Raw genomic sequence first — 15,065 nt, forward strand, 5'->3', positions numbered from 1 at the left:
ATCCATATTTGTAATGGAATTTCCACTCTATTTAAGCCCCACTCTTCAATGCAGGTGGGCTGTATCTTCAAAGGGGAAATAGCCAGGAGCACACAATGGATATGTAGCCTACACTGCCAACCCCAAAGTCATATGTCAGAAAGAAAAAACAAATTCTTTGCTCAGTTAAAATATGTATTTTGTTTTGTTAACTGAAGTACAAATGTTCAAGTTGTCAGTGCATGTCAGGCAGTGCAAAGAGATTTTTTTATTATTTATTTTATTCATTTTTCAGAAACTCCAATACGAGGTTTTTATATTGTACTTACAAATACTTCAGGCTTTCATGTTGCGCTCTGAGTGGCAACTGTAAAAATCTGAATTTGTCTATAATAAAATGCAGCAACTGGGTTCTTTAACAAAGTGCAATTCTGACTAGACATTTCAGATTTTACTTATTCTGAATGACATGCTAATGTACTGTAGATGTACTGCATGTGCACATAAGTGAATTACATCATGCAACCTACGACTTTCCTCTTTTACTTCTCATACATTGTTTAATACCTTCTGGATCAGTGCTCTGCAGGATGGAGAATAAATAAATAAATAAATAATTAAATAGTTTGGGCTTTCAGAAGTCTTCACAAAACTCTCTAGGCTGTGGTTAGTATCATAAACATTCTGCCGTTCGTTCTCGGTCAACCCGTAAAGTTCTCTTCTCTTATGGCATCTTTGATTATCGTAAGAGATCTAACATATTGCGACAAAAAAAGTGCAGCGAGGGAAGTCAGTGGAACTCATCAACGGTATGACTTCCACCCATGCTTGACAACCCTGTCACCTAGACAGGGTCAGCAGTTTCCGCGCGCTATGTTGATCGATGCCACTGATTTGGAAATGAAAACAATTCCAATTTGAATTTCCAAAACAATTCAAGTGAAAGCGCGCACGATCTGACCTATAATTATAACGATTCCTGCACACCCATCAAAGCTTTCACAGTTTCAAAAGTCAGCTCATCCTAGAAATCAATAAGAAGTCTAAAAAGAGCTGCAGGTTAACAATGGGTTCGTTTTTACGGTTTAACAGCTAATGTGGGCGCTTGGGAGTGTGCTGTTGGTCTTCAGAACTCCTGAAGGTGTTGCTGAATGTATTCTGAACAACCATAGCCTACTGTAGATGAGACGTATTATGTGAGCGGCTGGTAACACTGAAATGTGTGGATTCCTCGACTAGAAGCACAGTGCATTTCAACACTGCCGTATCCAGACTGGCACACGACATTCCAACACAGCGCTCACTATCTATCGTATAACAAGTTATTTTTGTTCATTCCATTATTATTATTATTATTATTATTATTATTATTATTATTATTATTATTATTTTAAGCCAATTGAGAATGGTAAAAAAAATCACGCCATTAGTGTGAATGTTCTGAATGGCAAGTTGTGCTTGGGGGGTTAAAACGAATCTACCGTATTGTCATCCTGTAGGTTAGTCGGCGTTGCACAGTCGGATTGTCTTAACTGAGATGTCACGGGGAAGTCCGGGTCGATGACAGTGTGCTGAGGAGCGGAAAAGCGACTGGATCCCCTGTTCGCGCATAATGCGGGCACCCGCGAGTCTCCGTCTCTCCTGGGAGCGTAGGTAGGGGCTGGCAGTCACGGTTCTTTGGTAGCCAAAGATATTAGCAGCAGCTGCGCGCGGGAGCGAGAAGAGCGGTGTCGCGAGGCGCGTCGGCAATCCAGTTTGTCTTTCCTGTAAACGGTGCGTTTTAAGCGCGCCAAAGGAAGGGAGCAGATAAGAAAGACAGATAAAAAAGAGAGAAACAAATCGCGAGCAAAACCTATGGTTGGAATTTGGGTTCTTTCTTCTTTGCCAATGCAAAAGGAAATATGCAGCGAAGCTTCACCTTGCTCTGCACCAGTTTTCTGGGGCTATGTTTAGGTTCAAGTTTCCCAACTAATATAAATATTGGTGAGTATGCTCAAATTTAAAACACATTACATTTTTTATACCTCTGTCTCTTTTTCAACTGCTAGAGGAGTGGCGTTCTGTGCGTCAATATGTTCAAAAGTATTTTAGATGTATTTTCGAAGAGATTGTTGTCGTCGTTGTTGTTAAATTATACATAATTTGACATTGCATTGTTAAATCTGGTGACTGTAACGGTGCCATTTATATAAATTATGTTTGTCTCGTTCACAGGGGGATTGTTCCCTACCGACTCCCACGAATATGAGGTCTTTAGGTTCGCTCTTTCGCACCATCAGGATATCCCAAAACTGGTGCCCCAAGTGGATATGGTCGAAATCGGGAGCAGCTTTGCAATGACGTATGCTTGTAAGTACATTAAGTATCTTCTTTGATCTATGTCTGGATTTTAGAAGAAAAAATCATAAGTGAGACTAACCCCCAGCATTCATTTGTAAAGCACAGCGCAACATGTACAGCACTGCTCTGTAGCCTACGTAACATGCCAGTGTTTGAATTCACTGTTCACACATTCATTGCTTCAATTTCAGGTGCGATCTTTTGCTTTCTCTTAATTGTGCCGAACGCGTCGGTGCCCACTATTTTGTGTAAGCTGCATCTTAATGCTTAAAGTCTGTGCAGTGTGATGTTTTACAGGCTACTATAATTTGCGTAACCACCTGCTTGCCTCTCTGTTGCAGAACTGCCAAGAGCAGGTTAACACTGAGTAAAGCACGTTCCTTTCGTAACGGCGATGTTTTTCTTTTCCCGATGAACGTTTGAGTCACGCAGTCTGTTCCCGTATTCGCATCTTTATTGTTTTAACTTTACCCCGCCGACTGAGAAACATATGACTGTAAGCTTCGTGGTGATCTTCAAGCGGTAGGTTAATGGGAAACACCTTGGTTGTGTCACCGGATTCTTATGCTCCAGGATACCTGAATCGTGAGATACTTATACCTGTTAAAACAACAACATGGTCATTCCCAATCGTGTTGTCATCCCTCCGTTTCCTTCATTTGATAGTCTTATCTGATGTGCTCACATTGTGATCTGGACCAATTGTGTCGCATTAATCGTGCACCCCGAAGAAACTGAAAAGCTTTATCGACCACAAACTCCAATCACCCTTTAAACCCTACGATTGTGTGGTTACAATATGTTTTGTCTTATGACACATGTCAGGTTCATTTGACAGAACGTGAACGGTGTTACATTTTTTCTGCATTTTGTGCATCCTGAAAACCTGTAGGTCGTTAGTCATTCGATAGCAGCCCTGTTGCATAGCGAAGTGACAGGTAGCGTTTGCTCGCGCTTCTGGAACTGTGTAGTGTGACTGAGCTGCGTTCGACTTCATTTGTCAGAAGCCACAAATAACCTACATTAGCCAACAATATGTCGTTTAAAAATTAAATATATATTTATTTATTGCACCCTAACAAAATAATAATAATAATAATCATTGTAATAATGATAATAATAATAATAATAATAATAATAATAATAAAATAAAAATTATGATTATTATTGTCAGTGTATTATTATTCATATTATTATTAATCATAATACTAATGATGATGATGATAATGATAAATATAGTAATAACAATAACAACAACAATAATAATAATAATAATCATAAGTATTATAATAAATGCATAGCCTTTATATCTTTTCTCTATCTTTCTTTGTTTTAAATGTTTTTCACTTTCTTGGCAAGCATTGTAATTAAGGACCATAGCCACTGTGCGAATATATTTAACCGCAAGGGAATAGTACCGAAATAGTTGTTAACCGATCCTTGTCCGACACAGCAATTCAATTACCGATGCATGTATAACCTACTCTCCTCTCCTGCTTCCTGTCGGCACTGTGATGCCCGATAATTCGACGAGAACAAAGTAAACTGACAGCGCGCGCACTAGTCGCATCTCCATGTAATTGCGTACAGATGTCAGTTTTGACACCTGCAATTGTGTCCTACCAGAGCCGCGGAATGAAAATTTCCCCCGGGGTTGGTAACCTTACCTTGGAATATTATTTATTCAATATTTCAGCTTTAATGACTTAAATCCCCAAAAAATGTGGAGGGGGAAAAATAAGCATATAGGTCTGTCTTGATGTTGCGAACCCGTGATTCGAATGGACGCCGTAACGTGTAGCACTAAGAAAGTGGCATCTCTGTTAACCTCACCCTAAAATATAAATATACAAATAAATAATGTCGTGGATTTAAAGTAATTGATTTAATTGCAGACACGCTTGTACTCCGTAAAACCATTTGTAACAAATTATAGCCTGTGCCGTGGTGCACGGCGATGAAAGATAATTAATGCTTTGTGGTAAGTGCGGACAGCAAAGAATATTTAAAAGATTTCTGATTAAATAAATAACAATGAAACAATCAGAAAATCTATGTTAAAAGTCTGTGCTGCGGTCTTGGCATTTGGATTTAATGACAGCTGGTGATTATAATAGCAGCGTTAGGCCGCTCTAATGGACTGAACAGACGAGAATCTTGGGGGGGGGGAATTATATGTTTTTACGCTGTTCAGTTTAAAAAGCAACCTATCTGCATCCAGAATGCAGCAGGTCCTTGTAACGTTATGCCCAATTTTATGTGCTTCCTATTTTAAAAAAATCATAACGACCGCATCATTTCAAAACAGGACATTTGATTTCATCAGCCTCCTTAAGAACCTGTTGAGCTCTGCCAGTCAGTCAGTCCCTTCCTCTGACACTGTTACCGTCTGTTCTCGCGTGTCAAAATGCCAACCGGCTGATGCATTCACAGGCTCGTACACAAGATTAAAGGGTAGAGTGTGAATTACAACAATAAGGGCCATTTGGTCATCCATTAGGGAAATTAAGGCACTCAAGGGATTTCCATGATGCTTGTCAATGAGCTTTAGGAGATTGACGAGTCTGCCCTTGCCCAGGCAGGAACAGACAGTTACAATAGTCTAATGATACCAGTCTCACACACTGTACCTTCCAGAAATACATTGCGCTGTCACACACATGTACATGCACACATGCACACAGACATACACATGCAAATGGAGATTCCCAAAACAAAAATGTAAACATACGTACATATATACATACATACATACACTCACACATGCTCACACACACTCACGCACATGCACACAGACGTATAGATGCAAATGGAGATTCCCAAAACAAAAATGTAAGATGTAGATGAATGTGTAGTTTATGGTGAGCTTACTGGGTTTGGGTGATGGAGTCAGGATTTAGGCTGATGATTTAGGCTAATGGCATTGGACGTGTGAGATGGGCTGAGCTTGCATCTAAGCTATTGTTACGTGGAATTGAGCAGAAGTTTTTTTTCTAGCGTTATGTGTGAGATAAGGGTTTGGCCTAGGTGTAAGAATTCTGGGGGATTGTGTGGGGGTATTTAGTGGATGAAGCACAGAGAGATATTAAGGTGTTATTGTGAGAGCTGATGAAGGAAGGTGTAAACTACGGTATCCATTTTGAGTAAAGCTATCCAGTCATACCGTGTGACTGTGCTATGCTGTAAGTGGGTAATGTGATGAATCAAACTTCTCTACTGTAGACTCATATTGACGGATTCTTCTGCACGCTAATACTGTAACACCGTAGCTGATGCAGGATTTGGTCAGTGTCATATCTTGACCATTCCTCCATAATCACCAGGCCCATGTCTTAGCTTGTGCCCCAATTTGTAAAAGGGGTGGTGATCTAGGAGTGAGTGATAGGACGGAGTGTAGCACAGTGGGTAAAGAACTGGGCTTGTAACCGAAATGTCGGAGGTTCGATTCCCGGGTAGGACACTGCCGTTGTACCCTTGAGCAAGGTACTTAACCAAAATTGCTTCAGTATATATCCAGCTGTATAAATGGATGCTATGTAAAAGTTGTGTAAGTCGCTCTGGATAAGAGCGTCTGCTAAATGCCTATAATGTAATGTAATGTAATCTAGTTCTGCATGAACAGAGAGGACTCTGGGATTGTGTACACTGCCATTGCAGCATGCCATGGATTATGTGCAGACGTTTATGCAGATGGTTAATGCAGGAGCTTGTTTTTAAATGCTCGGGCATACACATAAACACCATTTGTTGATCTATCATTTTTATGCCTCTGTCTGTTCATTTTATTTTATAGCTTTTATGGGTTGGTTGGTGCTGTAACAATGCTCAGTCATTATCATTCATAATAATTTTGAGCTGTGTGTGAGCTGCACTCTGTCCTCAGTGATTTTGTTATTGCCTACAACCCATTTATGTTAATTAAAAATGTAGTGAAGAACCTTTGATCAACTTCATGTCATTTCTTTATTTACAGTACCCCTCCTTCTTGTAGTCTCATTTGGGTAGTTCCTTTTTTCTTTATCCTCTTCCCTGACATTACCCAAAAGCTCTCACGAATAGTTTGGGAAGTGCTACCGAATAGTATACCTGTCTGACTTACCTCCAATACATGAATAAGATATTAATTTAATATCCGAGAAAATCTGCCTGCGAAACCTCCATAACAGTGAAAATTACAATTCCACCAAAAAAAGCAGAGAAAAACAGTTCTATACACTCCATCCCTTTCAGTTTTTAGTATCTCTGTCCACATAACATATTGTAAAGCAGTCAATGTGCAAACGACTCACATTTCACATAGGCACAAAGAACAACCTCACCAAATGTGATTATAAACCCAGCATTTGTACACACAGAAATATTTCACTGTTGAGCATTGAAAAAAAATCTCAGAATTACTCACTTTGCACAAGGTAGATAAATAAACAGCCACTGTGACAAATGTGAGAAATATAATCTATAATCTGGAACAAATTAATTTTTAAGCACTGGATATTGTTATAATTATGCCATCCTTTAATGTGACAAACAGCTCATTGTGAAATCTTTGAAAATGAAAGAGCAACGTGGAATACAAAAAAAAATATCCTTTAAAATGAACATCAAACCATGTTTCCGTTTCAATAAACACGTCCTATTCTTCGTAATGTGTGAAATGTTTAAAACAGAGAGATTAGAAGTGGTATCTAAATGAGCAGGTTGGCATCATTATATTTGTTTGTCTTTCTTGGCTACGTGTGTGGACTGCCTCAATACTGTATGTGTAGCCAAAAAAAGTGATGAAGGCGGGGGAGGGGGGGGTGGGGGGAGAGAGGAGGGAGCACAATCTATGATTTGCACAGCGCAAACTGGTGAATTCAACAAGTGCACTTATGTGCCTTTCCACATGAGCAGTTCCTGCATGTGAACTGCAATTTGAAAACGAGGTGAAAACAAAACATGTGACTTGTAATAGTATAGGTTTCCTTTTCCCCCCTCTCATCTTGTAAGTGGGATTATTTTTATAGTTCACATGTATTCTTCACATGTTGGGTGCTTACGTGATTTTTGGACACATGTGGGAGTTGAACATGTGATTTTTTTGTAAGGGTGTGCTTATTATATTTCTTAGAGATGGCTTTTACAAACAAACCAACCCCCCTGTAGCTTTCCTGTTGGGTCATAGCATAAATAAATAAATTGATAAATAAATCTTGAGGTTTGATGTTGTATAACCGAAATGGTCACATTAAGGCTGTGGAAAACAGACCATAACTAAATATCATTAATAATTTTGAAGTCCTAAGCAGTGTATCTTCTAATCTTGAGATTCTGAGTTTTGGTAGCATCCAGAAACTTTAAATAATTACTCTCTGGTTTCAGCAAACACGCAAGAAATAGCTTCACCATGAAGCCCCAGGGAGTTAGAATGATTCCAAGGGCCCTGACTGACAGGGGCCCTCAAAAAATATTAGAACATATGATTCATTTGCCAGTTATTGAAACTGACATTAGTAGGATAGTTTATTTACAGTGTACTGATAAAATAAATGGTTTTTTTTTTTCTTGGGGTGGCCTGGGGTGGTGGTGGTGGGGCCCCAATGTGAGATCTTTTTGCGGGGCCCAAAATCCCTGGCAGCGTCCCTACACGCATTAGCACAGCATCCTCACACCGCTGTGCTGAGGTCTGCTCGTAATGAGGGAGGCTCTTTTCAGCCGATATCTCCGTGTTCAGGTTTTGCTCTGGGCACCAGGTGGCCCCGCTGGCCGTTTTGAGCTGGAGACTCTCCTGGTTTCAGTGACGGGGTGAATGAGGCGCTAACTCATCACCGTAGCGGTATCTCGCCGAGCCGGAGAGCGGATGTAGCGGGGCGACGGGTCCATGGTCCAGTTTGCCTCCTGCTCAGGCTGTCATCGGCTCTCTTTATCCTCCTAATACGCCTCTCAGATCAGGTGTTCTGTGGATCTCGGATCAGGTGTTCCGTGGATCTCGGATCAGGTGTTCCGTGGATCTCGGATCAGGTGTTCTGTGGATCTCGGATCAGGCGTTCCATGGATTTCGAATCAGGTGTTCCGTGGATCTCGGATCAGGTGTTCCGTGGATCTCGAATCAGGTGTGCAGGTCCACTCTTCAGAGGTGGCCACTCCTGTCCTGACTTACAGTGCTTCAGAACATCGGAGGGTGAAACTCAGATTTAACTTTAAAATCACTTAGCATGCTCGACGGCAAGCTAGCACGGCTGGGGTTTTATCTTGCCCGCTGCTTTCAACATCATTACAGTCGCTTAGCAGACGTTGTTATCCTGAGCTAAATGCAGAAGTAGAGGGCATCAGTGATAGTCTCAGGAATACAAAAATGCGACATCACCGAGAAGACACATTTATAATCAATAAACGTGATGTTAACCTAACAAACAATTTGTATTGCAACAAAATAAAGTGCCACTGAACCTGTTTACACGATCATTGCATGATCTACTTTCCATCTGTAACCAGCTCATTTCCTTGTGGCAGCTGTTTTGTTCTTTTTTTTTGTCTGAGCAGCAAGCCACACACTCCAGGGGAAGCTTGAGCAATTGCAATGGAACATTGAAATGCTACCACATTCTGTCTGTTATTACCCCTCTGTTCTGTAACAATGAGACGTGAGCCCAGATTTCACCGAGGAGCAGGATACCCATGCTCACAGGGGAAGCCTTAAGCCTGATGTACTCTGTTTCTTCCAGGTAGTTAGAACAGAGATTTTAGTCATCTCTGCATGAAAACATGCACATACACACACAGTCTCTCTCAAACACACACACACACACACACACACAATCACACTCACACAAGCACACATACACGTTCGCACACTCTCAGATACACACACACACAGACACACGCATGCACACACTCTCACACACATACACACACATACACACACTCACACACGCACACACACACACACGTGCATACACACACACACACACACACACACACACACCAATCCCCTGACTGCAGCAGGCAAAAAGAACCAGGTATCTCTGGGTTGTCAATCAGCCCAGCATTCAGCGGCCCACTGAGGCAGCTTAGATTAATCTCAGTGCCGAGAGAGAGAGGGAAATAAACAGCTTCCTTTCCCAGGCCAGGTGCATCGCCTCTGAGCGCTCCACACCGGCTACGGCTGCATCCAAAGCCTCTGAGCCGCAGACGCCAGCTGTAAAATGGGGGGAATAGAAGGAGAATGATAGGCCCGTGCTCAGCGTCTGTCCCTCTCTCCTCTGTGTGAATTCCCCAACCTGCAGTTTCTCTCCTCGCTCAAACCACCCCACCACCACCCCCATCCCCCTCCTCCCAACCCCATAACTTTGCAGGCCGCTCTCTCTACTGCCATCTGCAGGAGTGCGGTGCGTACTGCAGCCGAGCGGGAGATCAGCTGCACTCCCCACAGCGGTGGCTGCTGACGCTGCCTCTGAGACGCGTTTAAGTATCGGCCGCTGTCAGACGCGGGCTCTGTCATCGCGGCGCGGCGGCCTCGCGGGACGCGAGCCGCTTAAGGGGCTGATGATGATATGTGACGGGGATTTCATTAGCACGCAATTATTAGCCACCAGGGGAAAGGGCAGCTTTGGGGGGGTCGGGTGGGTATCAGAGTGTCTGGAAAAGAACAGTGGATCTAACTTTGGAAGATGGGAGGGTGGGGGAGGGGGAAGCTGTTAGGGGTCCGAAATGTTTATATAATTTCTTCATGTCCAAAAGGTTTAATAAAATCAGACCCCCATGGACATCTGGGCTTGATCCTCGAGAGATTTAGGGGCTTGAGGTCTTCTGAAATCACGTATTTTGTGTATGTATATATGTATGTATGTATGTATGAATGTATTGTATGCATGTGCTGTGTATGAACATGATGCAACTCTGATGCAGATTTTGATTTGGAACAATTGATGAGCTTGCTGTACATTTTATGTGGCTACATGCTATGTAATTAATTATCAGCCACAAAATTATGTCTGAATTGATTTTATCATGCATATTTGTACATTTCTAGCTTCCGCTGCAAAAAATAGTTCCAACAGGCAACAAAGGCTTTTAGTATCCTAGCAACCACAAACAAGCAAGTTCACAATGTTTTTATAATGTTGCATACTTCACGCTGTGTAGAGAAATTGAACATTAACATTTATTGTCAAGTGTATCATGCTAAAGGGGGCATTTTTGGGTTGCAGACGGTCAGGTTTGCAGTGATAGCCGTCCCCTTGCCATGACCAGCCTTTTTTTTCCGTGCTTTTCCGCACATTACCTCCTTCACTGGAATGACAGATACTGACATGATGGAGCTCAACCTGACTGGACTGCTTGGTTGTGTAAAGTGTGAAAATGTGGTGTGAGACAATCGCGTATACAGAGTGGACGACGAGTGTTTGGACAGCGACACAATTTTCTGTTGCTTTGGCTCTGTACTCCAGCATTTGAGATGAAGCAGTGAATATGAGGTTGAAGTTCAGACTGTCAGCTCAGTATTTGCATCCGCATCGGGTTATTCGTGTAAGAATTACACCCTTTTTTATATGTAAAAATTTTAGCAAGCGAAACTGCTGGCTTCCTTCGTGTCAGATTAACTGTGAAAATGCTTGGGTCCAAGTCCCAATTTTCTCAAAACAACCCTTTCAGGAGGAGAAAAATGTTTTTCAGTGGGGAGAAAGGTCCTTCATATCAATGCAACAGCACTATAATTACCGACAAATGTGTGCTGTAACATCACATCACTGTAAACCAAACAGGAAGAGTAAAAACCCGCTGTTCTTTTTCCTGAAAATCATTTTATGGCTGATATAACATGTTGACAAAACTCTATGTTGAAATGTTTTGCTGTCTTTATTTTCTCTTGTGGCAAGAAAGCCTAAATGTGGGACAGTTACACAAACCTTTGGGATCCTCGCCCACTCGAAGTCAGGGTTTCTTCCACAAAAGTTCCTACTTCTTAATGGTAAATTGCAAGTGTTTTAATTGAGTCAGTCACGGCAACTGTCAGTCAAGTTTTTACAGATCAGTCAGTGATGAATAATTTAAAACTTTAAGCATAACATACATTATTTGAATACAAGTATGTGGACACCCCTTGGTCTGGGGCTGTTTTTCATAGTTTGGGCAAGGACCCTTTGTTCCAGTGAAGGAAAATCTTAATGCTACAGCAAACAATCACATTCTAGACAATTCTGTGCTTCCCCAACTGTTTGGGGAAGGCCCGTTTCTGTTTCAGGATGACACAAAGCGAAGTCCATGAAGATCAATTGGAAAGTCAACTGCGAGCCAGGCCTAATCAGTGCCTGACCTCACGAAAGCTCTTCTGGCTGAAGGGAAGCAAATCCCTGCAGCAATGCTCCAACATCTAGTATAATTATTTCCAAGAAGAGCTGTTATAGCAGCAAAAGATGGACCAACTCCATATTAATGCCCATAATTTTGTACGAGGTGTTGGATGCCAGGTGTCCACATACTTTTGGCCATGTAGTGTATATCGGATTTTGAGGTCCCTGACACCAAGGCTTATTTTTTCTTAATTGTGACTGAACGTCAACGGGGTGGACATAACTGCTGCACAGTGATTAATATTCACACCAACATCTCATTGACAGTACCCCGTGGCCATCTTGTATCATCTATAAATAAATAGGGTTTGGCTTAGCTCATGGGTGGAAGCCCTGCTGGGAACCCATCGTTGCTGGTGAAAGAGCAGTCGAGGTGCCAGAAGGGGGCGCTCTTCTGCACAGTGACGAGATATTAAAGTGACCTTAGGCTAACACCCTGATTCTTACCATAAATGACAGCAGATACTTAATGTCCACATTGATTCAGAGATTAAAGTGTTAGTTCACTTCCAGTCATATATACACACATGCATACATGCCCACAAACACACACGCACACACGTACTCTTAGTGAGATAAAGTGCGATAGCTATACCCTCTTCAAAATGTGATTACACAACTGCAAATTTTAACTGGTATATTCTTATATATGTGTATATATATATATATATATATATATATATATATATATATATATATATATATATAGTGAATTTAAAATAGAATATTTCCTGTCCTAATGGCTATTGTAAGGCAAGAGCTAATGGACCAATAGATACAATGCTGTTTTAATAGCTCTGCGGCTCATCAAGAATGTTCATGCTGAATGAACAACAGTGCGGTATCTCAGGGGCTGGAAACCAATGAACATAACAACCCCTGATTTCAGACAAAGTATGGATGAGGGTTTTTTTGGCATAACTGCGACATAAATTTTATATTTTATGCGCTATGATGTGTATTTCACTTAAGAAGAGCATCACATCTGGACAAACCTGATGCCTGATGCTAGGTAGCTCAGTATCAGTAAAAGGACTGGTTCCTAAACTTGTTCCAGGCGCTGTGATGTGTATTTCACTTAAGAAGAGCTTCACATCTGGACAAACCTGACGCCTGATGCTAGGTAGCTCAGTATCAGTAAAAGCACTGGTTCCTAAACTTGTTCCAGGAGATCGCCCGTCCTGTGTTTTTTTACAGGGTGAGCCACCCAACACCAACACCGTGCTGCATTTGTATACTATTTTTACTGTTACAGGAAAGGAACATGTGCAGGTCAACCAGTCCAAATTACCTAAACAACCTGTGCCATGCGTTACATCTTTATGGCAGTTTGTCTGCTAATCCGACAGTCCCCACATGGGCATGTTCTGCAATAATTATCACTTGTGCAGCTGGGCACTCGTTGAAAATATCAGGTTATATGCTTGTCCAAAATGATGTGACAGCTGTTCCCTTTCTGAGGCATGAGCCAACAGCTGTCCAGACCCAAACTCTGGAGTCCTAACCGCGAATCCGTCCCGCTGGCCTTGTTACAAAAACCCGCTAATGTGGTGCAACAGGTTGATAAACTTGCTCAGGAAATAAATGCATTTCTCGGTTGGTGGAAGATCGAAGTGAATTATAGCGTTTCATGCTGTGTGCTTTGACCTTTTGTTTAGTGCTTGCTTGGAAATACATTTTTTTAAATAGCTCATAAATAAAGGATGAATAAATACAATTAAACATGTTCCTACTGTGTGTGTGTCTGTGTGTGTGTGGGGGGGGGGGGGGGGGGGGGGCTTGGGAGGGGGGCAGCCCCTCCATAATTTCCTCATAATTGTTCCGGGGTAACTTCAGGCACAGCAGCCTGAGTCAGGCGTGTGGCCACCCAACGCAGCACAGATTCACATACATGCCTGCTTATTGCCATCGGTCCACAGGCCTCTGCTGGAGTTCCTTACCGACATGTGTTTGCAGTTCTAAGCTACAGTTCCAAAATAGTCAGACGCACACACACACACACACGCACATGCGCACAAACGCACACACACACATACACTCACGCACACAAACTCACACACTCTCGCAAGGGAAACATAATCACAAAGGAAACAAATGCATTATGGGAGTTCATTGTCAGCAAGCTGAACTTCAATAGAACAACCCTTTTCATATATATAATATTTATTATATTATTGCATTCATACAATGATAACAATGAAAGACAACAAATTGCTGTATGTATATTGTACCTGAAGGGCTTGTTAATAGGTTTCAATTTGTATAGATTATTAATTGCATCTATTTTTTACAAGTCAGACATATTGTGATCTAAATGTATTCTAAATAGGCTTTTTGTTCCGGAAAATGCTTATTTATCTGATAAATATTTTAATGATCATTACAATGACTCATTTATGGTGCTAACATAAGACTGTTTGCTTAATGAAAAGATGCAAAATGCCAACCGAGAATAGCTTCACAATTACAGATAGCAATTTAAAAAAAGAATAATAGAAGAAGAAAAGAACAGTAATTATATGTTCTAAAAAAACCGATCGTATGTTTTAGCGATCTTCTCTCCATACGGTTCAGACTGGCATTCCTTCGGAACTCTGGCATTGTGGTTGGACGATGGCAGTCCCCGTGCTGGCTGCCCAGTCCGGCCCGCGGTCCACATCGAGAGACCGGACTGTCGTGCTCAAAACGAGCGCTGAAACTGAAGGCCCAAAGCCAGTCGATAGACCTGCAGGGAGGTTAGAGGCGCAGGGGGCCAATGCCGAAAATGGAAAAAAGAAAAAAAGAGAGAGAGAAACAGTGGGTTAAAGGGGCTTGGTGACATTTCAGGATCCGATTGAGGATGGAGCTCTTAGAAAACAGCGTTGTTTAGAAAGAGTGCCTGCTGGCTCTGGTATTTCAACGGGGCCCTCTGGAAGCATTGATTATGCTCTCTCCCTCCTGGAGCTCTTTCAGTTCTTCCCCTGTTCCTGTGGAGCGGCCCGCCCGCGGCCTTGCGCTAGCAGCTCAGCCCCTGCCCCCCCCCGTAACCCCGCTGACCCTCTTCGACACGTGTAGAATTACCCGAGCTCTCGTTTGAGCTCTCGGGCCATTGCTGCCATGTTTATTCATGAGCTTGCCAAAGGCTCGCTTCTTAACGAGGGAATGCTAAATACACATATCCCCCCCCCCGTCAGCGGGGAAGGCTAATCCAGTGCGCTGCGAGTTCGCGCACTCGCTCTCTCTCTCTCCCTCCGTAAAAATGAATAATTTGCGAGAGAGATGCTTGTTTTATTCATGTGACAAATTGAGACAAAAACTCCGAGATGAGCTCGTTTTAAGTTCCGCTGCTGGGCCGTGACCTCGTTAACCGGGTCGCTGGCGCGCGCGGGCTCGCACGCTGTTAGCGAGGGCTGCCGAAAGCCCGCGGTGTCAGCC

At 42.3% G+C, this 15,065-nt stretch overlaps 1 protein-coding gene across 3 annotated transcripts in view; it reads left to right on the forward strand.

The window, feature by feature from the left end:
- Positions 1–1,119: 1,119 nt before the first annotated feature.
- Positions 1,120–15,065, forward strand: part of LOC118236161 (glutamate receptor 1-like) — an 81,912-nt gene continuing 67,966 nt past the window's right edge. Inside the window, exons 1-2 of one of the 3 annotated variants that reach the window (XR_004766998.1) lie at positions 1,120–1,962; positions 2,194–2,328. Coding sequence is in view for 2 of the 3 variants with exons in the window: in XM_035434280.1 (XP_035290171.1) it covers positions 1,881–1,962; positions 2,194–2,328 (217 nt within the window). In the remaining variant the exon portion in view is untranslated. The remainder of the gene's footprint in view (positions 1,963–2,193; positions 2,329–15,065) is intronic. The other 2 variants (XM_035434280.1, XM_035434279.1) reach the window with 2 other exon arrangements.

Source organism: Anguilla anguilla, chromosome 9, assembly GCF_013347855.1.
Source record: "Anguilla anguilla isolate fAngAng1 chromosome 9, fAngAng1.pri, whole genome shotgun sequence".
Taxonomy (NCBI): domain Eukaryota; kingdom Metazoa; phylum Chordata; class Actinopteri; order Anguilliformes; family Anguillidae; genus Anguilla; species Anguilla anguilla.